This window comes from Lynx rufus, unplaced genomic scaffold (assembly GCF_022079265.1).
Source record: "Lynx rufus isolate CCGP_SWC_20201006 ecotype Redwood Valley unplaced genomic scaffold, mLynRuf1.p SCAF_3, whole genome shotgun sequence".
Taxonomy (NCBI): domain Eukaryota; kingdom Metazoa; phylum Chordata; class Mammalia; order Carnivora; family Felidae; genus Lynx; species Lynx rufus.
This window is the reverse complement of record NW_025814845.1, coordinates 152,184,425-152,211,061: the sequence shown is the minus strand read 5'-3', so window position 1 is coordinate 152,211,061 and position 26,637 is coordinate 152,184,425. Positions and strand designations below refer to the sequence as shown.

The following is a 26,637-nucleotide window of genomic DNA, read 5'->3' as shown; positions in this document are numbered from 1 at the left end:
ACTCACTTTCAGCTAGGTGGAAGAAACACACTGAGGACATCTAAGCTTGTCTATTTAGGATAGTTAATTTTAACACATGGTTTTCCTGCAGATATTTAGGAATGTAACTGCTGACTTTTAACTTATTTTTAGCTCTTTAATCTACCTTTTCATTTTTATTTTCCTTCCCTGGGCAGAGTATAGGTAAAATGTAGCCACATCCAAAACATTTTACATGAAGGAGAAAAAAAGAAAGGAAAAACTGACAGGTTCTCATAACTAAGCAATGCAGGAATGAAGGGCATAAGAACTCACAGAAAAAGTAAGAAATTTATTAGATAGTTCTAAGAAAACACCAGATAAAAGAAGCATGCTACATGAGGATCTCTTTCCAGACAGAAGTCTTCTCCTAGGAATTAAAGAAAAAATTATTTTAAGTGCAAGAAAATACTACCACTACACCCTAACCTGATGATGAGAACAAAGCATACGCACAACTGTATAGATTATAGATTGAAATGTGAGAACGCACCATGATGAAACATACCTATCACTGCTACAAAAAATATTATTCTTACAGAAAAGTCATTCTTTGTCAAGTATCAGTGTCCCTCAGCATACATAATATAGACCCTAACCTTAGGCTCAAAGAACTGCCTAACTGCAAACTTCGTTAGAATCCAGGTGTTACTTGGACACTAATTTGTCAGAGGTAAGCCTTCAGAAAGCACCTCCTAACTTACCATTTAAGTCAAGGAATATAACAGGAATGTGTGTTTCCATCCCAGGAACTGGGGTCCTAAAACATAATGAACAAAGAGCATCTCAAATAAAGCAGACTTTCTGAGCAGCATGTACCTTGAGTCACAGCATTAATCCACACTGAGAATAGTACAGATGAAGCCAATAATAACTGTGGGTATTGTGTTTTTGTTATAATTTCACATCAGAGATGCCCCTAAACTGACCTGTAACTGCTGTTGCTTTTCACTGGTGCTCTCATGTATAATTATCATATGCTCTGATACTAGAATTCAGTCTTCTAAGATACCTCTACCTGTTTATAATACAGCTCACTTGTTTAAAGTTACTTTTTTATAAAATTACATACCGAAGGGCCTCATATGGCTTAATTTACTATTTTTAATTTCGATAAAGTGGCACAGAACATTTGCTGACAGTACAGTTTAAGCCAGCCCCAAAACCCAAAACTCCTGGAGATGCAATTTTATTATGACCGAATGGTCTTTTAAGGGAATGACCCAAGTAATTAACATATTAACTTTTTTTTAATGCTAAGTGCACTGGTATTAAATATTGATTTAGATTCTCAGAAATCTTAATTACTTGGGCCAATAACAATATTATTTAATAAAACACGGTTTTAGGCCATAGTTATTCCAATTCATGAAAATAATTTAACACTTCCTCTAATTCTTTTCCCCTGTGCTAGGATGAGTCTTCCATTAATTGAAACACAGGCAAAATTCATACAGAAAGCAGGCAGCTCAGGGAACACCTGGAACATCAGAACACATGTGACGGCATTCATACCATTCTGCTGGGGCCCCTGGAATGCCACTGCCGGCAGAGGGGACCATTACTGCATTCCGCTCCTCGGTCAAGGTCAGTCTCATCTCTAGAAGTTGAGCTTCACGGTCGGCATCATCCTCTGTTTTATCTAGAACATCAGGAATAAGGATGAAATACAGATTTCTCACACAGATTTCTTACTTGATATTTACACTTCCGTCCAGCGTATCCACAGGATTTGCCTGCATTTCAGTCACTGGTTGATGAGGGTTCACCAAAAACTTATTACTTCCCTAATTAGTGATTTAAAAAACCATCATGATAAAAGTGAACTGTAAGAGCATGGCTGTACTCTTACAGAAAGGCCATCTTTGGAAAGCCAACATGGACCACCAGCACATGAATAATTTCTTCCAGAGTTGAAGGATTCAAGTACTTTTGGATAAGAAATCAAAAATGTTAGCACCCTCCTTAATTTATTTTTGAAGGACAATGTTTACATACTATATTTTCTCTCTTTGTTGCGGGTAAGGGGAAACCTATAGAAAGATATTATTACAGTTAAATAAATGTTATTCTGAAAGGACAGGACATAAATAAAAAACATTCCTATGCTCTTGCCATCCCCATTATTGACGTGTTCATCTACTTCTAATTTATGTGGCTGCAAATAGAGATTAATTATGCACAGACTGGGGGGGTAAATATTCAATTTGCTTTTCCTACCATGTTTACTGACAAGCTTTTGCAGTTGTTGATCTAAGTACTCCTGACGTTTTGTTAATGCATTTAGCCATTTTCTACGCAGTCTCTCTAAATCCCGATCCTGGAAGAAAACGAGGGAAATTATGGCAAATATAACGGCAAGACAAAATACTTGAAACCAATGCTCCATCTACCTTACTCTAAGTCTTCAAAACTGTAAAGTATCACACATCAATATCTTTGTCCCCACTACTAGTTGACACTAATCATTATTTGGAACAGAAAGTTCCAGAAATCAAAGAATTGTTGTTCTAGAACAAGACAGCTTCTGAAAAGACATTCTCTGATACCTAGAACCAGTTTTATTTCTATTGGTTCAAGGGGCAAGCCTTACAACTAAGATCTACAATGTCCCTTTGCTGGATAAAAATCACAAATACTGGGGCGCCTGGCTGGCTCATGTGACTCTTGATTTCGGGGCTGTAAGTTCAAGCCCCAAACTGAATATAGATCCTACTAAAAATAATAAGTAAATTTAAAAAAATCACAAATATTACTCAACAATCTTAAAATTTATATCCCTGGGAACCATCATAAGAATTCCTCAAATCTCTTAACTTGTTTCAGCCTTCAACTTGTTTCACTAGTCTCTACTAACAACATGTAATGTTTTTCTCCCTTGTTTCTTGTGTGTAGGGGCAGTTTGGAGGGAGAGAGGGCGTTATCAACAGACTAAGAACTCTACCATTCAACACCTGACTGTATACCAATCTTGCCTTATTTCCTTTTGTAATAAAGTTAACAAGGCTGGGTAGATCAGTGGAATGCTGAAGATACAGTGTGTATCTGGATTTCACTAAGGCACTTAACCAAATAGCTCATGACATTCTTGTGGACAAGATGGAGAAATGTGCAATGAATCTACTTGAATGAAATCATAAATGACTGAAATATCACATCCAAAGAACAGTGATTAATGGAATAATGTCAGCTTAAAAGAAGTCTCTATTGTTGTGCCATAGGACTCTGTATTTAACCCTATCTGATACAATATTTTTATCAGTCACTTATAGGAAGGCAGACATTTTTATCAAATTAGAATGATGCAAAACCAGGAGAGTGACTACACTGGATGACATAATCAGGATCCAAAGAGCTCTGACAGTCCTAAACAATGACTAGCAAGACTAACATGATAGAACTGGACAGACATAAACAAAATCTTGCAGGAGATTAGGAAGGGTGGAGGGGGCAAAACCAAACCTGTGTGACTCTTGTAAGTGGGGAAGGCAGACCTGGTTTAAAAGATGGAAAATACCTAAGCAGTGTGGCTTGACTGAAGCCCAGTATGAGATAGCTCTTACAGGGAAGAGGAGGGGTGACTCCACTCAAGGAGAGAGGGAGTGCAAGGAAAAGGATCTGGAGAAATGGATCTGTAGGAAACTTCGATGGGGAGCTCTAAGTTTGGAAAATGATGAAAGTCACAAATGATTTCTTACACATAAGACTACAAAACTCTGTTTTTGTTTTTTTGTTTTTTTTTTTTTATTTTTGGGACAGAGAGAGACAGAGCATGAACGGGGGAGGGGCAGAGAGAGAGGGAGACACAGAATCGGAAACAGGCTCCAGGCTCTGAGCCATCAGCCCAGAGCCTGATACCGGGCTCGAACTCACGGACCGCGAGATTGTGACCTGGCTGAAGTCGGACGCTTAACCGACTGCGCCACCCAGGCGCCCCTACAAAACTCTGTTTTAATTTGAGAAAAGCAATATTTGAATCAAAATTAATTGTGTAATTATTAAATAACAGTATAGCAAGACTCAGGAATGTGTACTTCAGTACTTTAATCAAGCTCATTTGATGAAGCTAACAGGCGCTTCCTTACCTGGTAGCTGTCCATGTCCTCCTCTTCCTCCTAAAAGAAAAAATATATTACACATAACTAAAACAATTATTTTTTCAAGAATCAGGCTATGCTCAACAGCCAGAATCTTTTGCCAGACTTTATATTTTCTAATTTAATGAAAATACTGTTTCATCTCCCACCTATGTTCACCCTCACTCTTTGCTTTATAGTTTTCAGGAAGTTGGGAGTAAAACCTTAAGCTTCTCATAGGAAAGTGAAGAATGCTCATTTGACCTTTTCAGGAACCAGTACAATACTCTCCCTGCTGGGTTTATAGTCCCACTCCCCAGGAGAAATCAAACACCTGCTGGCAAAGAGTCTTTACAAGCCAGTAGGGGGTTTCTGTAGAAGGGTGGGTGATGGGGGAAGTTAATCACTAGTAGGCAACTGAGGAATTTCTGGAGGCTGAGATGTCTTAACCCTCAGTTTGCCACGTACCAGGGCAAAACCACAGTCTGGTTCAGGTGCACTGATTTCATGCAAAAGTAATACAGTAACAAACAAACAAACAAACAAAGACATCAAATTAAAAACTGAAAGAAGTGTTCATGGAAGGCAGTTTTCTGGCAAGGTCCAAAACACTCTCTTATCTCATTGGGTCTTTCACCAAGAATATAACTGGCACAGAGACAGAAACTTACATGAAAGGTCTCAAGAGTCTTGGGGGATCTGAGTGTTCTAACTTTTACACATCCAATGCCAACAGACAATATACATTCTTCCATCAGTGGTAAAGTCCCAGATTCCTGCACAGACTTCACTTCCACTTGAACTCGCCGAGACTGTCCCTGTATCAGAGACAAATTTAAATTTATTAAAATCAGTTTAATTTCCAAATATTTGGTTTAGAGAGACCCCTACAGGCTGATGTTGAGAAAGCATTTAACTTTGGAGACCTATCTCACCACATCTTTAAGTAGTAAACTACAAATTGAAAAACTAATCAGGAATAATAATTTACCTTTTCAGCAAGTAGAAAGACATGGAATATATGGACTGCATATTTTTTCAATAAAAAGAAACATTACCAGAAAAAATTCTAACAAAGGAAATGCAAAAAGGAAGGGACAAGCAAAACTGTTCAACTCACCATCAAATAAATGCAGATTAAAATAAGCACAAAACACTTATTTTCACTTACTAAACTAGCAATTACCTTTTAAAAAGGCAATTTTCAATATTGCCCAAAGGTTATGAATCAGGCAATTACATACATTGTTAGTGGGAATATAAATTGGTACAGCATTCTGCAAGGCAATTTGCCTTAAAAATTTAAGTATCCCCTGGCTCAGCAATTCAACTTTCTAGGAAGCTGTTCTCAGTAAATAATCATATATGTGTATAAAGATCTTAAAACAATGTTAAGAATAACAAGAAACTAGATATAAATAAATGCATAATATTGACAACTGCTTAAGCTACAGTATATAAATATAAAATACACAGTCATTAAAATATTGTTGTAGAAAAACATACATAATATATTAAGCTAAAAAGTATGATAAACAATGTTAACCAGACTTAGAAAAAAAAAAAAGAGGGATTACCAAACCCAATAGATATAGTAGGACCTACTTTTAAAAATCAGCAGAGTAAGAAATAAGAATGGTGACCACTATCCTGGAATCACTGCTCTAATCCCAAATAATTTAAAACCATGTTGCAAAATGAAGAACTGAACAGAAAGCTGTTCCTTCTTAAGCATATTTTCATAATAAATACTATGTGATCCTGTATGTTTACAATGAAACAGTATTTTAAAATTCCCAATATTCCCAAATTACTGACTTCAGAGTTGGCTTATAAATTTTAGGGATGTAAAACAGAATCTGAACAATGAAATTTGAATATACATTTTCAAGTCTCCTCCCCCCTTCCATCAGATTTTTAATTCCCAAGAGCTTTGCATTATCAGGGAAATCAATTTAGGCAAATGATTAATCTGAAGGCCAGATTTGAAGAGATGAGTTACAGATGTCTTTTGATTTAATATTTTCCAATAACTATGCATCACTTATTTTGTGGAAAGAGTACCCCCAGAAAACATTTTGATTGTCTAAAATAGTTTACTCATTTCAACTAGCTACGTTTTATTTGTTTACTTCCCCTAAGACAGAAAGTAACCCACTTTCCATGGGTGCCCACATGCAAAAGGTGAAGTACAGGCACTGTGTCGGGGGAGCGTTCAAGGTAGGCAGAAAGAAGAAAAGGACACAGAAGATCTGAAACTGCTTACTGTTCCACAGAAAAGCTTTGAACAATATACCTAAACTAATAGATTGAACTTCGTGTTAACTGCTGATATTTGAGCATTTTTTAACTACAAAACTGGCAATTTTTTATGGCGAACCTAATCAGTTCTCCTCTGCCGCTTTCCTGTTCGAGAACAGTACGTTCTGGTTTTCAAATATATTAAATTCAAATGCGACTACTATCCAAGGCCCTCTATGAATTAGCTGCCACATGTTTCTATAACCTCCTCTGTTGCTGCTTTCCAGATCTTCCTACATATTACTTTCTACCCAAACTTACCTAATTCCAACTACTGTATCTTTATTCTTGCTGTTTAGGTATGAAAAATGTTTCCAGCCTTTGCACGATTGTTTTGGCATCCACATCAAGACCCACACCCTTCAGAAAAAGCCTTTCCTGGGGTGCCTGGGTGGCTCAGTCGGTTAAGCATCCCAACTTTGGCTCAGGTCATGATCTCACGGTTTGTGAGTTTGAGCCCCGCGTCAGGCTCTGTGCTGACAGCTCAGAGTCTGGAGCCTGCTTCGTATTCTGTGTCTCCTTCTTTCTCTGCCCCTCCCCAACTTGTGCTCTATGTCTCTCAAAAAATTAATAAATGTAAAAAAAAAATTTAAGAAAAAGCCTTCCTTGATTAACTCAACTCATTGAATACTTTTAGTAAATGTTGTCAGATATATGACAAATACTTATATATTCTATTTATACTAACAGAAAATTATCTGGTCTTGCTTTCCAGGCGATGAATTTCTAAGGCATCCAAAGAAGATTATATATATATATATATATATATATATATATATATATATGTATATATATATATACATATATATATGTATATATATATGTGTATATATATATGTATACACACACACACACACATATCTTTTCTTTAACAGATGTTCAGAAAAAGATGTTCTTCACACCCATGAGAATCCTATTTTATATATATATCTGATGTTATAATTTAAACTAATTTCCTTTTGCTTTTAGATCTTTGCCCATATATGAATGAATTTGCTAAAATTCGTTTGCTAGGGTCAGAGAACAAGTACTTACCACCTTCCTCCTTCTAAAACATTCAGAAACTTAAATATTTAAGCAAACTTTCTTTTTCCTTTAACCATTTCTCATGTTTTGCTTTGAATGATTTTGATATTCATTTTTCAAAAGCTATTCTAATATTTTACTATTGTTCTAAAGTCTGGAAACTATCAGGGCACCTGCATGGGTCAGCCAGTTAAGCATCTGACTCTGGATTTCGGCTTAAGTCATGATCTCACAGTTCATGAGATCAAGCCCCAGGTTGGAATCCTGCTTGGGATTCTCTCTCTGCCCCTCCCACAGGTGCATGCTCGCTCATTCGCTCGCTCTCTCTCTCTCTCTCTCTCAAATAAATAAAGTATGCAAACTATCATAGGATACAATATTCTACTAAATACTGAAATAATGTAAAGTATAGCAAAAAAAAAGAGTATTTCCAAATCTTTTATGTAAATTCTATTAAGATATTCTCTCCTATGGCAGTGTAGACACTTTATAGGTTACAATCTGCCTGCAGTTAAGTGAAATTTCCCACACATTTCTCTGCTGTATTGATTTCTAGCAAATATTCATGCAACTCAGCTGCATTTATGTAACATCTCCTATAGTATCATACAAAGATACTTTGTCTTTGTCCTCAGATCCTGGCAGAGAGCTCCTAAAACTCACAGAACTTCCTGAGTGATAATGATTATAGGTGCATCTTTTAATGATGCAACTTAAAAAAATTTTTTTTAATGTTTATTTATTTTTGAGAGGCAGAGAGAGAGCGTGAGCAGGAGAGGGGCAGAGAGAGGGAGACACAGAATCTAAAGCAGGCTCCAGACTCTGAGCTGCCAGCACAGGGCCCAATGCGGGGCTTGAACTCACAAATCATGAGATCATGACCTGAGCCGAAGTCAGTTGCTCAACTGCCCCTGCCACCCAGGCGCCCCTTAATGATGCAACTTTAAACCTTACAATCCTCGGCAAGCCCCTAGATAGCTTCAGGAGAGGGGCCAATAGTCCAAAAAAAACAAGCCTTGATCAGAAGTCTGGAACTGTCAGGTCCACCCCAAAACCTCAGGAGAGAGCAGAGAAAGGATGGAGACTGAGTTAATCACTCATCAGTTATGCCTACATAATGATGATCTATAAAAACCTACAAACAATGAGGTTCAGTGAGCCTCCAGGTTGGTGAACAAAACAAGGTGGTGGGAGGGCGGCATACAAAGGGAGGATGCCGAAGCTCCTTATCCCTCTCCCCATACTTTGTCCCATCATCTCTTCCTTCTGGCTATTCCTGAGCTGTATCCTTTATTATGGAAACTACAAATAGTAAGTAAAGGGGAGGAGAGTTGGGTGAACCTCCGATTTTGTAGCCAAGCTAGACAGAATTGAGGACCAGATACTTGCAACTGGCATCTGAAATGAGGACAATCTTGTGCTGAGTCTAAGCCCTTAAACCTGTGCAGTCTGACACTAACTATGAGTGAACTGAGGTTTCAATTCAAACCGAACTGAACTGTAGGACACCCAGTTGGTATCTACAGATAATCAGAGAATTGGGTCTAGACAGAAAAAAAACCCTTTCATTTCCCAAGTACCAAGCACTGGGCTTCATACACAGTATCTCTATACCTCACACCTGTCCTACAAAGTTGGTGTTATCATCACACTTTCCACTGTATACCTAAGGAAAGGTTCTGAGAAGTGACTGAACTTGCTCACAGGTTTACAGCTAGGCAGTGGGAGACCAGAACTGAACCCTGGCATGTTAGACTGTGAAGTGCCTGTTCTTTCTGCCACATCACAATGCTTCTCCTTGTCCTTATAAATATTCTAATGCTGCTTAATGTTTCTATTATTGCCCATTATTCAATTCTAAGTTGTTCTTTAAGCTTATCTTTTTTCTTACTAAACCTATCGGGTGCTAAGTTTAAAGTATTATAAATAGCAATATTTTTTTTTCTTAACATTTAAATTTTTTTTGAGAGAGAGACAGAGTGTGAGTGGGGGAGGGGCAGAGACACAGAATCCAGAGCAGGCTCCACACTCTGAGTGGTCAGCACAGAATCCGATGCAGGGCTCGAACCCACGAACTGTGAGATCATGACTTCGGCCAAAGTCAGACACTTAACTGACTGAGCCACCCAGGTGTCCCACACAGCAATATTTTTTTAAATGAAAGAAAACAGACATGAAGTAGGAGACAATTTTAATACAAAAAATGGACTTGGCCAGTCTAGATTTCATTATCAATGACATTTCCGCTAATAGGAATCCAATATTAAGCTTTATGGTGCCAAAGAATTTAATGTTAACATTCAGAATGATAACATTCACAATTTTGTTACCTGCCGGAGTTGAAAGATTCCTCCTGTTGGCACATCCTTTGCAGAAATTACTTCTACAGGGCAGTATTCACCATTCTCATTCTGTTCCAAGATTTGGACCCAGAATTCCACTTTTCTGGTGACTTCACTCCATCTAGGAAATACGTGAAGTTCTTGGAAAATCATACATTTCTATTTCAGCACAGACAGCTTAGGATCCTTCACATGACAACTAGCAATGATAATGACCACCAAACAAACTAATTCAGTAGAATGATCTGATTCAGTGAGTAATACACAAATACATACTAGCACATATAATTAAAAGCAAAATTAAACAAATTTAACATCAGAACTAGAAATAGTTCTTTTAATTCATTCTAAAAGGTATGATAATGGGGTGCCTGGGTGGCTCAGTCAGTTAAGCCTCCGACTTCAGCTCAGGTCATGATCTCATGGTTCGTGAGTTCAAGCCCTGCATCGGGCTCTGTGCTGACAGCTCAGAGCCTGGAGCCTGCTTCGGGTTCTGTGTCTCCCGCTCTCTCTGTCCCGCCCCCGCTTACACTCTCTCTCTCAAAAATAAAAAAACGTTAAAAAAAAAAAGGTATGATGATTATATATTCCAAAGTGGTTATTCAAATATCCAAACATGGTAATCAGATGCACAGAAGCAAGTACAGTGATTATCTTTTCATAGATAAAGGTAGTGCTATATATGCTTTGGTAACTTGACAAGTATCTTTGCTCAGGTCAGTAAAAGAATCAAGAAAAAAGTCTCAATGTCTAAGTTTAGGAGTTGCTAAAACTTTCTACATGCAAGAAAAGAAAATCTGGTTCTCTTCTATAATAAAATGAAAAGCACAAATATATGCTCTTTCAGTCATTCCCCTTCAACTTTTCTTTTTAAAATTCTGGTCAACAAATAAACCTGCTTCCTTCCATGACTGATGGCATTTCACACTTGATCTTAGCCAAAAGGCTGAGAAGCTATGACTGATAGAATTTCAAAAGAACTTTGAGCTAAAGACAAAATAAGTAAAACCTGAATTCTCAGGTATATCATGATCCATTCTCCCTCTAGTTGATTAACTAGAAGTAATTCAGAATGGGGTGCCTGGGTAGCTCAGTCTGTTAAGCATCTGACTCTTGGTTTCAGCTCAGGTCACGATCTCAACAGTTTGATGGGTTCAAGTCCTGCATTGGACTCTGCACTGGCAGCATGGAGCTTGCTTGGGATTCTCTCTTTCTCCCCACCTCTCTCTCTGCCCCTCCCCTGCTTGCACTGTCTCTGTCTCTCTCAAAATAAACTTAAAAAAAAAAAAAAGTAATGCTAAGCAACTATTCTCTAAAAATTCATTCATTCTTTATTCTTAACTATCTATACATTTAACTTCTCTTCCTTCACTCTTTCAAGTTCACTCTTCCAAGGAAGTTTAACTGTGCTTTAAATATTCTGGAAATAATACCATCTATCCCTGGAACACTAGTAATGTTCAGGAAAGGGTTACCTTTATAAATAACAGTATTAATCTCTAGCAACTCTTTAAAATTATAAATGGAATCAGATGGTATCTAAAATTCACCTGTCCCGAAGACTACGTGTTTTTGCTTGGATAATCCCTAAATCCCACAGGGCTGGGTTTTTCCGAGGATCATTCATCTTATGGCCATATACTTCAATTGCCAATGCCCCTTCTGAAAGATGCTCAATGAAGTCTTCAGTAATGTTAACAGAAAACTCCTAAAAGAAAACAATGACAAAAGAGGAAATACCTTCTGATAACCTTATGATTATTCATACCCACCATCACATATCTACTCCATTATGGAGAAGAGAAATGGAAAAAAAATGTTTTAGTTCTAAAACAGAATCTTTGAACATGCATGATGAGTGCTCAGAAGGTCTAAGGTTCTTGACTTTAAATATAATTGTAACTCTGATTTAAAAAAAAAACTTTTCGCCTTGAAAATCTGTTGTGAAAGACCAGCACTGTATTCTATTTTGTTAGCAATATTTGGGAAGCTATTTTAAAATTATAAATAGTTATATTAAGAATTCCAAAAATGAGAGGTGCATGGCTGGCTCAGCCGGTAGAGTATGTGACTCTTGATCTTAGGGTTGTGAGTTCAAACCCCACACTGGGCATGGACCCTACTTAAAAAAAAAAAAAGATTTCCAACAATGATCTACAATGTCTTCATATAAAAGTTATTACATGCAATAAGGTAACAGTGTTAGAATAACAATTTTTCTAGCTTTAGGACACAATTATCTCCAATAACAGGAGAGCAGGAATAAATAATGATTATCAATGCAAAAAAAAAAATCACCCAATTTTTAAAAATTCTCCCAACCTATCCATCTTTATAAGATATATATGACAGCATTTTGCAATAATTATTAAGTTCCAAAACAGTTTATTTTAAAAAGTCATAAAATCCACACTCTCTCTCTTGGTCTTGAACACACAAAGGTATTTCTATGTTTAAAATAGATGAAAAAGAGACCTCTCTCTTGAAAGAAATGAGATGGATCAACTGTGGTTCACTAGAAAAACAGAATCGACAGTCTGACCATCCTGGCTCTTCTAATCACTCGCCACAGGTAAACTGACTTCTCTGAACTGACTGCTGCTGCTAAAACAATAAAAGCACTATCATCAAATACAACAGTGGTAAAGATCAGATGAAGAATAATATAAACTGCTTAGCAGGGCATCAGGTGTTCAATGAAGTTCATCATTGTCTCTTTTCTATCTTCATTTTCTCAAAAACACTAGTTTCTTACAATTTTTAGATGACAATCTCTCCAGTACTCTAACTCAACACATCGATTCCGTTGAGAAGAGTATATATGGCCGACCCGTGAACAACACAAGGGTTACCAAAACCCCGTGCAGTCAAAACTCCACACAGAACTTTGGACTCCCCCCCAAACTGAACTACTAATAACCTGCCATTGACCAGAAAGCCTTACCACTAACATAAAGGTTTTTAAAAATTTTTTAATGTTTATTTATTTTTGAGAGAGAGACAGAGTGCAAGCAGGAGAGGGGCAGAGACAGAGAGAGACACAGAATCTGAAGCAGGCTCTAGCCTCTCAGCTGTCAGCACAGAGCCCAACGCGGGGCTTGAACTCACGAGCCATGAGATCATGACCTGAGCCAGAGTTGGACACTTAACTGAATGAGACACCCAGGCACCCCTAAACAGTTGATAAACACAGATTTTGTATGTTATGTATATCCTATACTGTATTCTTACAATAAAGTAAGCTATGGAAAAGAAATGTTATTAAGAAAACTGTAAGGAAGAAGCACCTGGGTGACTCAGTCAGTTAAGCATCCGACTTTTGATTTCAGCTCAGGACATGATCTCATGGTCGTGAGATTAAGCCTTGAGTAGGGCTCCCTGCTGAGTATGGGGCCTGCTTAGGACTCTCTCCCTCTCCCTCTGCCCTTTCCCTGCTTGCAAGTGCTCTCTCTCTCAAAATATAAAAAAAAAATTTTTAAAAAGATATATATTGATACCAAATTATTCAACAAAATATTGCTCACTTTACAGTTTTGTTTTTACCTAAGTATTTAAATGCTGACGGAGTCTGGAAAACAAACTTACATTGCAGTGATCAAAGACAACCATGCATTGAGGCTCCTTGCTGACAGGAGAGGAGGAGGAGGTATCAACTTCAGGTGCAACAATTACTGGCTCCTGTTGGTCCCAGAAGTTGTATTTGCAGAACACAAAGTGGGACAGATGCTGTGGCAAGCCAGTGGCTTGAAGTATTTTAACCTGAAGGAAAAGGAAGGCTCTATTTGTTTTTAACTCAGAAAAGGTGCAACAAGTACTCTGAGTTAGAGATGGACCCCAGTCTTGACTCTGTCACCAACTATTGGTTTTTATTGACCAAATCCCATTCACTCGGGGACTGTATTTCTGCATCTGTGAAAAGGTGACGACAACTATTATATTTAGTGAGAGGTTGACAAGAGAGTAACACCACCTTGACTTGGATGTTTTCAAGTATCTACAGAGCAATTCTAGCTTCTTATAACTACATCATCATCACCATCAACCTCATCATCATCATATTATTATTATTAATTATAATTAACTGAGAAAAAAGAAGGTTCTCAACATCAACACCATTCAATGATATGAATTTGGGGGGCGCCTGGGTGGCGCAGTCGGTTAAGCGTCCGACTTCAGCCAGGTCACGATCTCGCGGTCCGGGAGTTCGAGCCCCGCGTCAGGCTCTGGGCTGATGGCTCAGAGCCTGGAGCCTGTTTCCGATTCTGTGTCTCCCTCTCTCTCTGCCCCTCCCCCGTTCATGCTCTGTCTCTCTCTGTCCCAAAAATAAATAAACGTTGAAAAAAAAATTAAAAAAAAAATGATATGAATTTGGCTAACTATGGATGTGTCATAAGAACATAAGAGTGTTAAGAATGATTTATGAAGAAAGAAATCAGCATCCATGACAATAAGGAATATTCAGTAAAGGGCGAAAAACATTTATTTGATATTTTATTTTTTTTTTTAATTTTTTTTTTTTCCAACGTTTATTTATTTTTGGGACAGAGAGAGACAGAGCATGAACGGGGGAGGGGCAGAGAGAGAGGGAGACACAGAATCGGAAACAGGCTCCAGGCTCTGAGCCATCAGCCCAGAGCCTGACGCGGGGCTCGAACTCACGGACCGCGAGATCGTGACCTGGCTGAAGTCGGACGCTTAACCGACTGCGCCACCCAGGCGCCCCTTATTTGATATTTTAAAGAATAAGAAAGAATAAGGTTCTTGAGTAGAATATTATATGCTACTAGAGGATTTTCTGGAAAATTTAAAACGCCTTGGGAATGTATACTTTGAAGATCTGAAGGGATAAATGGAGATTAAAGATGGTGAATGCTGACCATCTCTGTACCAACTCTTACTGAATGCCTCCTCCACACAGATTCAGGGAAGAGATGAATCAAAGGAAATGCACCCTGGACTGTAGGAGTGCAGGGCTTTGTGATAACAACATGCAATTAGAAATATATGTCTAATCAGGGGTGCCTGAGTGGCTTGGCCAGTTAAATGTCCAACTCTTGATCTCAGCTCAGGTCTTGGTCTCAGGGTCATGAGTTCAATCCCTGTGTTGGGCTCTGCACTGTGTATGAAGCCTACTATAAAAGAAAGAAAAGAGAAGAGAAGAAAAAAGAGAAAAGAAAAAAGAAAAGAAAAGAAAAGAAAAGAAAAGAAAAGAAAAGAAAAGAAAAGAAAAGAAAAGAAAAAAGAAATGTATGTCTAATTAGACCCAAATGTGCCAAGAATAAATGCCCATAATGGATTTTAAAGCAGTCAAATATTCTAAATATTTCTTTTGGCAGGCAGTGTCAAGTTGATTTTTAAGTTGGAATTTTTGTGATAAGTTGTGACATTCTAAAACTCCTCCAGCTATGACAGAAATTAAATTCTAAAATTGATTGAGCAAAACTAAATTCTGATTTTATAATTTATTAGGGGCTGACTTTCATGACTGAGCATTGATTATTTATTATGTTTTTCACTTAGTCACTTCCTGCATGTTGTATGATGTACTGTGTCTCCAGTAAATAAATTTAATAAAAATAAACTTGAATATGTGGCTGAAGTTGGTATAGTTCAGCAACCACAAATGTAATCATCTTAACATTTCAGGAAGCAATAATAAGACAGAATATCATGCAAAGTAGAGGACTATTTTCTCCTATACCAGGTACATAAGGGGTAAGCAATGGTGGAGAACTCCATTATTATTCATTATTCCCTACAATGGCAACAAGATTTTGAGACATTCAGATAGCAATTCCCCTGATAGGCTACAAAAAAAGACAGATTGACTAATGCATTTTATTCGTCTAAACCCAATAGAGCAATCAGTGTTTGGCAATTAATTTTTTGTTAAATTTAAAAAACCATTGCTTTTTCACTAAGTGTTTAAAATTTTTTTATTATATTCTTTAAGGTGAGACAATATGGTGTTTGAGGAGATTACAAGATTTCTGTAGAACATAAATCTAAATAAAAATCTCTGTCACATGTTAGCTTCTGCTTTTGAACAGATTAAATTCTTGGTTTCCTCAGGCTGAGACTTCTCCTATGTGAAACAGGACAGCTACCTAATGATACTGGCCTGAGTACTGACCATACTAATGGAATGAAATGAAAACACATCAAAGCATTGAGTGGACAGATGTTTGATACTATTCTTTGTGATTAAATTCCATCGGAAAGCCAATTTTTTTCCCTTAGAAATCAATCTCAATTTTAAGGTTGAAATAAATTAAAAAGATTTCATATGCTGAACTATATCCTACAGGCAACTTATCAGGAATAAGACTGCCAGGAACGAAGAATACCAGGAATGAGGAATATCCTGCATCCAGAACATAGTTTTTGGGTCTTTTTGCTTTTTAAGTTTCTACATACAGAAATCAAAATCACCACAAGGTGTCAGAATACCACAGATTTCGACTTGCCACTGTTCATTATAAAGCCCAGGAATGTCAGAAGACATGTTGTTTGGGGTTTTAAAATACACTAATTTAATTTAATGTAATTGAAAACATCAATATGTGAATATGTGCACACTTATCTTTCATCATAGAAAAATAAATCTAGACTGCTGTTATAAGCTGGTGATACCTATTATTGTTAAGTGTCCCAGAATGATTTGTTTTTCCCACCAATATTTTATTGTCATATAGTCTGTCTTCCTCATTTTACACAAAAGACTATTATATGCTTAGAATATGGTCTCTAAAAAACACTTTCCACTGAAAGGAACTAGGTTCCTTGGAGACATAGCTGATTCTAGTTCTGGGAGAGGAAATGTCCAGAATGAAACTAGAATATTCATCATACCAGGAAGCAAGAAAGCTTGTAGCATAGTCTATGAGGGTTACGTTTGTGTCAAAAGGACTCAAGAGACAACTGAAGAGGAGCCCACAGGCCAAAGATGGGATAATTTGAGCTTCAATATAGGTAATAAATACAATGGATCAAAACACATCAAATATTTTTAAATCAAAGAGTTCACAATGACATTTGGCCAAAAAAAAAAAAAAAACCAAAAAAAAACAACAAACACCTCACTGGCCACTTTTGTATGTTTGTAGGAAAACCAATTAATTATTTTGAAAATTAGTTTAAATTTTTTTTTCAATGTTTATTTATTTCTGAGACAGAGAGAGACAGAGCATGAGTGGGGGAGGGGCAGAGAGAGAGAGAGGGAGACACAGAATCGGCAGCAGGCTCCAGGCTCTGAGCCGTCAGCACAGAGCCCGACATGGGGCTTGAACTCACAAACCATGAGATCAGGACCTGTGCCAAAGTCGGTCGCTCAACCGAATGAGCCACCCAGGTGCCCTGAAAATTAGTTTTTTAAAAAAAGGAGAAAAGAATGCAACATTTACCCTGCCTTTCCTATACAAATTGTATCCCTGAAGAACAAAATAGCTGATATAATAGGAAGATTCTCTCTAGAATCTAGAGAAGAGTTCTATTTTTTTAATATAATTTATTGTCAAATTAGCTAACATACAGTGTGTACAGTGTGCTCTTGGTTTTGGGGGTAGATTCCCGTTTTCACTTATATACAACACCCAGTGCTCATCTCATCAAGTGCTCTCCTCTATGCCCATCACACATTTTCCCCTCTCCCCCAATGCCCCCAACAACCCTCAGTTTGTTCCCTGTATTTAAGCATCTCTTATGGTTTGCTTCCCTCCCAAGAATCTAGAGAAGAATTCTAGCTAACAAATGGTGATAGAATTATAGTATCATTCTTTTCTAACTCCTAATGAAATATCTAGGTAATAATCATCAGTAATTGCTAACATCTCCAGAAGAAAACCAGACATAATATGACTGCGGATGGAAGAACACACCAACACCTATAAAATGCCCTTGCTACTCCCCTTCCCCATATTATCACCTTCATATCTAACTACCAGTTTAACACATTCAATAATACCAATCAGCAAAATCTAGATTATGAGATAATACAAGACCAGTAAGTCAGTTTCTAAAATAAAGAAACTATAGGGTAAGAGAGAGAGAGATAACAAGAGAGGAAGCAAGCCAGCACAAGGCCAGTGACACTTTAGATTCAGATCTAAATCTAAAGATTAAGATTTAAGTGACACATCACACAAGCCAATCAAGGAAACTGGGTCAATCATGATATTAAGAAAGTATTAATTTTAGATTATGGTATAATAGTTATTTTTTTAAGTACTCTTCTTTTGGAGATATATACTAAACTATTACAGATGAAATATGATGTCTGGAATAGCTTCAAAATAATCCAGGGGAAACAGACAGCACAGAGCAGCTTGGGTGTATGAGTCAGACATGATTGACCATGAGTTGATAATGTGGAGGGAGGGTAAATAGGGATCAATAACATTTTTCTCACTACTTTTTTATATGTTTGATATCTTCCATTAAAAAAAATCTGAAAATATTTTAAATTCTTTTTTTTTTAAAGCTTATGTTACCCACTATATACTACTTTTTTTTCAGTTCTGACTTTCTCAAGTGAAACTGTATCTGTGTATGGTACCTTACTAATGGTAAACTTTTACATAGTTGCATTTACTAGTCCATCACTTTTAAAAGGAGCCATTATGGAGTCATCAAGTCTATGTCTCCACCTTTGATAATCATACAACCTCAGAGAAAATGTTCTAGAATCAAGAATAATACAGTAAGGATTAACCTTTTAGTGAATTAAGAATTTTCCCCCACATTCTGAAGCACCTGACTTAAACATCCGAGGCCTTCTTAATACATACAAAGACCCATAGAAAGGAGCACATCTTTAACAGCTGTAGAAGCTTCCCCATAGCTCGCAGCAAATGCCTCACTTACTCTTTTCAGTATTAACTCCAATTTTAGTATTTAGTGTTTCAGTGTTTAGTATTCCAATTTAGTATTTCAGTATTAACCCCAATATTTACTGAGACATGGAACTGGACTAAGGATGGATTATGAAATACACGTTAAGTTTAGGCTTCCTTCATTTCACCTTTTAATGGCCTTCTTCTCACTCATACACTGGTCCTATGATCCTCGTGGATTTCTCTTCCTCAAAAACCCTTTTAACTGGGTCCTACAGAGATTCTCAACCAATGGCACACTGGATCACCACACTGTTTGGAAATGTGTAAGAGTTTTTTCATTGTCCTAATGAGTGACAGAGGTGGCACTAACTACACCAATTGGGTAGGAGTTCAGTAATGTAGTGACCTACTTAAGATCTACCTAGCTGTTACCCATGAAAATATGACAGTACCCTATGGAGAAAGAGGTTTATATCACATGTTCCCCCCCCCCTTCAAGTTCACTCTGAGTCTCACTTCCAGAAATTTTCCTCAGACTTTACTCTCTGAATTAATTACCTCTCCTCTATGTCCCAGAGCAACTCTTTCAACCTCTCTCAGAGCACTTGGGTCACACGATATTGGATTCTTGTGTGTCCCCCTCCACATAAACAGACACTACACAGGTTGCTCCTTGACAGCAGAAATCCTGTCTTATTCATCTTTATGTTCTCAGCACAATGTCTAACAGATATCACTCAAAAATACTCTTGAATTGTATGCATGGAAAGACCAGAAAGAGCAGGGTTTGGGATGAGCACATGCTGGAATAGCATACACAAAGGCACATGGGTAAGGGGAACAAAAAACACATGGAAAAACACGTGAAGAGTGACTTCTATATAATAGGAGCTTAGGAGCAGAAACAAGACTGGAGTAAATTTCTAGCATCAGCAGAAGTCAAGAGGTCCAATAGGAGGAAGAAATTCATGTGAAAAAAACTTTGTTTCTCTACAGAGAAGTTCACATAAACATAAATCCATATAACTTTGGAGCAGAATGTCCCGGAAAAAGAGGTGACTTATCTGAAACTTCAAAGAGGAAGGTAGTAGAAGTACCTAACTGGTAAATCAGTATATTTGATGAAATATGGTCTCCAGAATACCAATACTAAAGATTTCTTTAGAGACAGGTATTTCAAAATTCGAAAGAGAACACAGTATTTATTGTCTAACTACCCACAATCCTCAAAATCCACCACACTTCCATTACTTCTAAATGAAACTGGGACTTACCATGCACACAAGTCTATTCTCCTGGATTTCCTTATCACAGGAGAGATCTGTGGTGTCATCACCTCCAGCAATCCTTTCCCCAATGTCACCACTGATTCGCATCACCTCTACATGCAGCCGACCTGCCACCTATAACAAGAGAAGAAAAATGGGATTTTGTTATTTCTCCCATTTTAGAGTCAGGTGGTTGGGTTAATGGTAAATGAGAATTTAGAAGTGTAGGTTCTAACAGTTACTTTTCCTCAAAGTACTTGGAATAATCACCACCAAGCAGATGGAAACACAGGTAATAATAATACACATAAATAACACTTATTATTGATGAAAAAGAGTCACAACAATGTACTACCACCACTGTAATGTTTCCTAAACTTTTCTCTGCAGGGTATAAGGCATAAAGAGAAAACTAACCTCTCCTTTCTGGTTGACAATTGGAACAGCATACTGTAACTTCACATCATAGAAGAGGGACTCGAGGAAGACATTCGCCACCCCAATGAGACTGTGATTTTCCTGTTCGTCATAGAATGGATCAGCACGCTTGAAGTAGGACCGTATGACCTTTAAAGAGATTTGGAACATCGCAACTTCAGAAATCACTTAAAACAAATTAATTCAGGGAGGCTGGGTGGCTCAGTCAGTTGAGCGTCCGACTTTGGCTCAGGTCATGATCTCATAGCTTGTGAGTTCGAGCCCTGCATCGGGCTCTGTGCTGACAGCTTGGAGCCTGGAGCCTGCTTCGGATTCTGTGCCTCCCTCTCTCTCTGTTCCTCCTCTGCTCATGCTCGCTCTCTCTCTCTCTCAAAACTAAATAAACATTCAAAAAAAATTTAAAACAAATTAATTCAACCTACTACCACCTTTTCATGGCCAGTAAGAAAGTGATCAAACTCAGCTTAAGTACAACAATGGGTCACACCCACTCCCTCTTCTTCATCCCCATCAGAATGGGGATCAGCATCCTTCACCCATGACAGAGCCATCTCAGTATATCATTACTTTATTTCTTCTCCTTTATGTGGAAATCTTGCCATGAAAATAGAGAACACATATTGGCTAGAAAAAGAAGTCGAGTGTACAAAAGTGCTCTTCAGTTGTCATTCATATCTATTCCACTTGTTCCTGCCAAACCATAAGATAATGGTGCTGCTTAACGAGAGCTGACCCCATATGCAAGAGTGGTTTGCTTTTTTGTAATTTGTTAATGTTGTTTTATTTCTAGGCTGACATACAAGAGAAATACAGAAGAAAAGAAAAAAAATTTAAGAAAAAATGTCATCTAACTATAAAGTCATTTTTTATGACAATCTGGAAAAATAAACATTTATTTTTAAAAACAAGATGCTAAGGAAGTAAACAACTCTGAGGAAACAAGACCAACAGTGTTGAAAGTTGTATAAATATACATAACATGTATTTCTGTTTTAAATATGCACAAGTACATGGCTGACCTAAATGGGAAAACCTGCAACTTGAGGAGAAAGTTCCAGAGTACAGCTCTACATCACCCACTTTAGGATCAAAACACCTTCAAAATCTGCTCTTAATGGTATAAATATTAAGGGACCACTGATGTTGTACTCAAAAAAGTGATACTACAGGATACTATTTGCAAGGTTAAATGTGTGGAGAAGTGGGAAGAGAGATAATAAGGCCTGGTCTCTGTCCTAAGTAAATTCACAGTCCTGCACAGGACCAGACACACATGACAACTACAGATGTTAGAATGGAATGTAGAAGATTCTACAAGTAATCCAGAGAACATACAATGAGGAGAGGAAAGAAGATTCTTGATTAGCAAAACAATTTAGAAGGTTAAAATAAGTATTATTCTAGAAACAGGATTACTATTTTAGAAAAATGAACAATTCTTCCCTAAAATGGTTAGGCTCCTTCCTGCTTGATTCTTTCTATGACTACTGGTTAAGTCCTTTTTCTCAGATAACTTACTGGAGTATCTTCTTCACACTCCTTCCACTCCTGATAAAGGTCTCTCATATCCAGCAATCTGTTGTCCAGTTTTTCTAAAGACCAAATCTGTTTTCCTTTTCCTTTTCTTCTCACCTGGATTGCAGGCTCACTAAGAAGAGAGCCTCGCTGTAAAACAGTAAGAGTGACCATGTGAAACACAAAGATATCCATCACGGAAGTCAACCCTGACCATTCTCTACCCACCAGTCAAATGTCATCAACCCAAACTAAAGCTGCTATCATCCTCTATTCAGTTCACTGCAAAACTTCCCAGAAACCTTACAAGCTTAATATGATGCCATTATATTCAATGGCGATCAAAATTTAAGTATATAAATTAGATGTAATTTACAAAGTAAATTTACATAGTATATTATTCATATAGTAAATGGGATATAAATTTAAATCTAAAACCTAACAGACTAAATCATGTTTAATGGGATATTAAAAATGTTTTATTCAGACCATCATATGATCAGAGTCCCAGTGGGTAGAAAAAGAGTCATAAGCATTGAATGCGAAGGGAAAGTTTGCTGGGATGGAGAGCTAAGAAATGATGTTTTACTTTCAAGTTTGAATTTAAATATCTTTTTGAATGGGTAGTATGTTAATGTGGTACAAAACACAAAATGTTTAAAAGAGCAAACCATGAAAAGAATCCCATTTACCCATTTGGAGGCAACAAATGACACCAACGTAAAAATACACATAGCTTAAATTTAAAATTTAAAATTTAGAACAGTATAGAACTAGATAGAGATGCTGGTCACACAACACTGTGAATGCACTAAAGGCCACTGAACTGTTTGCTTTAAAATGGTTAATTTTACGTTATATGAATCTCACCAGAAAAAAACCTAGAATTTAATGAAGTTTTTCCAGCTTAAAAAAGCAATGTTTTTAATATAGAAAAAGTTTTTAAAACCACAAAGTAGAAAATAAAAATACCCCTGTGAATCTCCCCCAGAGAGACGTATCTATCAGTTACTCATCAATTTAGAGTCACTAGATAATTTACCAACTGTTTGGATATGTCTACTCGGAACTTTAGGGGACTGTGAATACACCCATGTTACTTTAACATCCCACGTATAATCATTTTCAAAGAAACAGAATTTACATGATGAAACAAAGATTTTAGAATTCTGAAGCTCAAAAATTACCATTCTCTCATACTATAAAGACTCCCCTACCTAATACTCAGCCAACCAGGGAATCAATACAAAAAGCTCATCAGTGATCTGCAGAGAGTGGTACTACAGGCAGAGAATGCTAGAACCAGGAGGAAATGGCAACCAGCAATATGCTGAAGCATCAGGACTTGGCCCTCCTGCAATTACAATAAGAATTGGAAAAAAGAAAAAAAAAAAAAAAGAAATTTCTGCCTCTCACCAAAATCACCAGAAAGAGGCGAGTACAAGGTCAGGAGTAAGACCAGAACAAATAACGGTGCGCACAGCATGGACACGACATTAAGTGAAATGAAGAGTTTTCAAATACCAAAACCAAAAGATTTTGTTGGATAAAAGAGTTAAGGCCCAGCCTGAGTTAAGGAGACTCTCTACTTAAGAAATACTTTCTTGTCAAGCTCGTCTCTCCAGGTGAAATCTGAAAATACTAATCTAGTAAATCTATGATAGCAGTGTAGATTAGTAGCCGTCTGTTAACGATGGCTGCTTCAACACCAGCAATGTGCATCATCTCTACCGGCCATCACATACCCCATGAACATACTCCCAGGTGTCTGGGAGAGAGGGATGCCCAAAATGACCTGCGTCACTTCTAGGTGTTGACCTGGCTGCCTGGAGACAGGGTTGATCTTTCCAACAAGGTCCGAGCCAGGATACACAGAAAAAGCTACAGAGAGTCATGCTTAATGGGGGAAAAATGTTTATGTTTCTGTTTTTCCAACTCAAACACTACAGAATGGAAAAAGACCTTGCTCTGCTCAGTCTTCTAGAAGAATATAAGCCCTATACCTTCTGCCCAAGATTAGCTTTCCTCTACTGCTTTTTGTCGGAGTCCCACTGCACCCATGGTTTGCCCTACAGATGCCAACAAGCAAAATAAAGTTCTAAGTTCACAGAATATATACCAAAAGACAAGTCTCAGGGCACCTAGGTGGCTCAGTCGGTTAAGTGTCCAACTCTTGATTTCAGCTCAGGTCATGATCTCACGGTTTGTAAGTTAGAGCCCCATGTCGGGCTCTGTGCTGACAGCATGCAGCCTGTTTGGGATTCTCTCTCCCTCTCTCTCTCTCTCTCTCTCTGCCCCTCCCCTGTATGTGCGTGTGCATGCTCTCTCTCAAATAAATAAAATTTTTTTTAAAAATGCAAGTCTCCATAAAGCAATGAATGTATCACATCCACAATACCTATATTACTAAAAACATTAAGTATCACATTTGCCAAATATCTATTCTGTGGAATCATTGACCTTGATGTTGTGATGCCACAAGAAAAAGATAGATGTGGTCCTTGCTATCAAATTAGAACACCCAAGAAGGATTCATTAAACCTCTGCTGTGTCAAATACTGTAGGGGAAACAAAGCACACAGACCCTCAAAATACTTTTCTGAATATAACATTCTATCATAAAAATTACATATGAACATGATTGAGAGCTAGAAAAGAACCTAAATAACAAAGAAAACACCTGAATGGCAAGGATAGAAAACTCTGATGGGAACTTCCTTCTATATTTTATTAAGCTTATTACATTATACCACAAAAATTTGTGACCATGAATACACACATGAGACAACTAATAAACAGTTTTGCACAGCAATCTGTTAGCAAGTGGAAATAACATGGTTTATGTAAAATAAACAGGTACCTTAAGGGAGGAGGGTTGTACAGTGGTAACAAAATGAAGGGGAAACACCACTTTCAGAAGATTCATCAGGAAAGACTTTTCAGAAATCATTTAAACAAACTGGAAGAAAGGGAGTTGAGGGAAATAAATTGGTAGAGTGTGGTGGGTGGAGGTGGAGAGGATATTCTTGTGGACAAAGGACATATATGCACAGAGGCAGAGAATTAAAAGCAAATAAACTCTACTGGAGAGCAAGTACAAAAGGATACAGACTGCAGAAAGTACAGGTGGGGAGAAGGGCAAATCCACTGGTGTTTAATAACACTGGTGAAATAGACAATGTCCCCAATGACATCTTTGCCTCTTCCATGAATGGCAACCTCACCTTCCTGTTGGCATCCAGGCTGGAGGCTGGAATCTGCAGGGTTACTTTATACTCTGTTCTTTTATCCAGTTCCTCTGCAATGTAACTAGCTTCTCTCACCAACAGATTGGCTTTGACAATTTGTTCCCTTAGCCTCATCAGGCTGTTATTCAGTGTTGCTTCTCTTTAAAAAAAAAAGGGGGGGGGGGATAACCGTCAAGCAGCACATCAGAATATTATGTACTACATAATACACAAATGCCAATCTGCGAACCAAGCTTTACAACTGCCTTTTGCACACAGGGAATACATTACTGACACCGACCCATGCATGCGCTTGTATCCGGGCTACGTTATACGTACAGGCACACGCTCGTGTAACAAGCTGGCCGTTGATTAGGACAGTGCTCACTTGACTGTGTATACAAGTCACCTGGGGGTCTTGATAAACTGAAGATTTTGACTCATGAGTGCTGGGGTGGAACCTGATATGCTACACTTCTATCAATCACCACCTGAGAGAGATGCTGCCTGTCTGCAGACCAAACTTGGAATGGCAAGAGGTTAGTTAAGTACAATCTGTAACCGTGGATGAGACATTTTAGTGCAATGCTAATTAGCCCATATAGAGATCAAACTTGCAATCTGCATCTCATTAGCACCATGCTTTACCTACCTGAACTAATCAGTCCAGATAACCACCTTTCTTTTTTTTTCTTTTTTTTTAAAAAGCATCTACCCAAGCTTCAGAACCTAAAGTATAATACAATGATAAAGTATAACTTCTAAGTACAAATATTTGTTTATTCAATCCAAAAGCCATACAAACTAAAATGTGGCAGTACCTAACAAGGGCAACTTTAAAGAAATCAATATAAATTGGTAATTCCTATTTCTTTCAAAAATGAAAAAAATAAGATAATGCCAAATGATTCTTAAGCTGTAACACTCTCTTTTTAATCTAACTTTTTTTCAAGTAATTTCTAGATCTCTTCACCCTGCATCTGACCTGGGCAGGTTACAGTAACAAGCACTGGCTGTGCATGTGTAATAAAGGCCCTATGCACCTACCTCTCTTCAGCCCACTGTCTCAGTCGCTGTTGAGCACTGGGTGAGTGGAAAGAAAACCTGTCCCCGCTACGGCAGTTTTGCTTCTCAGGAGACAGCCTTCTTCGTAGCTGCTCCAATTCATGTTCATACATAAGCCTCTGGCGCTCTAATGCAGATCGTTTCTCTTCTTCATGCTGTTGTTCTAGGCTGTTCAATATGGACTGCATTGGATCTAAACAAGGGTTTTTTTAAAAAGGTAAATAATGAACGAAAGGTGACTGTACAACACAATATATTTCAAATTCTGTTCTATATATTGCTATGCTGTTTGTCACCCTAATTAGTAAAAGAAGACTCTTGAAGACAGTTTGGAATAAACTCAGTTTTCCTTACTCACAATTACTCATCATATCATCTATTCTTGTTAGATATATGCCAAACTGTTTTCCATCCAGAAAAAGCAGGTCTTATTGTGTGTTCTACACATAACCTAAGAGTGGCAGTCAAGTGTCAAATCTGAGAAATTCTACCACTAAGAATAAAGTTGGCAGTGATTTGTAATCAAG

At 37.6% G+C, this 26,637-nt stretch overlaps 1 protein-coding gene and 1 pseudogene across 1 annotated transcript in view; both read right to left on the bottom strand.

Moving 5' to 3' along the window:
* The window catches only part of KIF13B (kinesin family member 13B), a 203,102-nt gene that overhangs the window by 61,810 nt on the left and 114,655 nt on the right, over positions 1–26,637 (bottom strand). The window contains exons 17-29 of the mRNA XM_047090638.1: positions 26,093–26,303; positions 25,043–25,205; positions 21,822–21,968; positions 20,283–20,432; positions 19,872–20,000; positions 13,349–13,522; positions 11,314–11,471; positions 9,752–9,884; positions 4,766–4,912; positions 4,104–4,133; positions 2,239–2,338; positions 1,534–1,660; positions 723–778 (exon numbers count right to left, since the gene is read on the bottom strand). Coding sequence (XP_046946594.1) covers positions 723–778; positions 1,534–1,660; positions 2,239–2,338; positions 4,104–4,133; positions 4,766–4,912; positions 9,752–9,884; positions 11,314–11,471; positions 13,349–13,522; positions 19,872–20,000; positions 20,283–20,432; positions 21,822–21,968; positions 25,043–25,205; positions 26,093–26,303 — 1,725 coding nt within the window. The remainder of the gene's footprint in view (positions 1–722; positions 779–1,533; positions 1,661–2,238; positions 2,339–4,103; positions 4,134–4,765; positions 4,913–9,751; positions 9,885–11,313; positions 11,472–13,348; positions 13,523–19,871; positions 20,001–20,282; positions 20,433–21,821; positions 21,969–25,042; positions 25,206–26,092; positions 26,304–26,637) is intronic.
* LOC124521490 (uncharacterized) lies at positions 10,552–10,721 on the bottom strand (annotated as a pseudogene).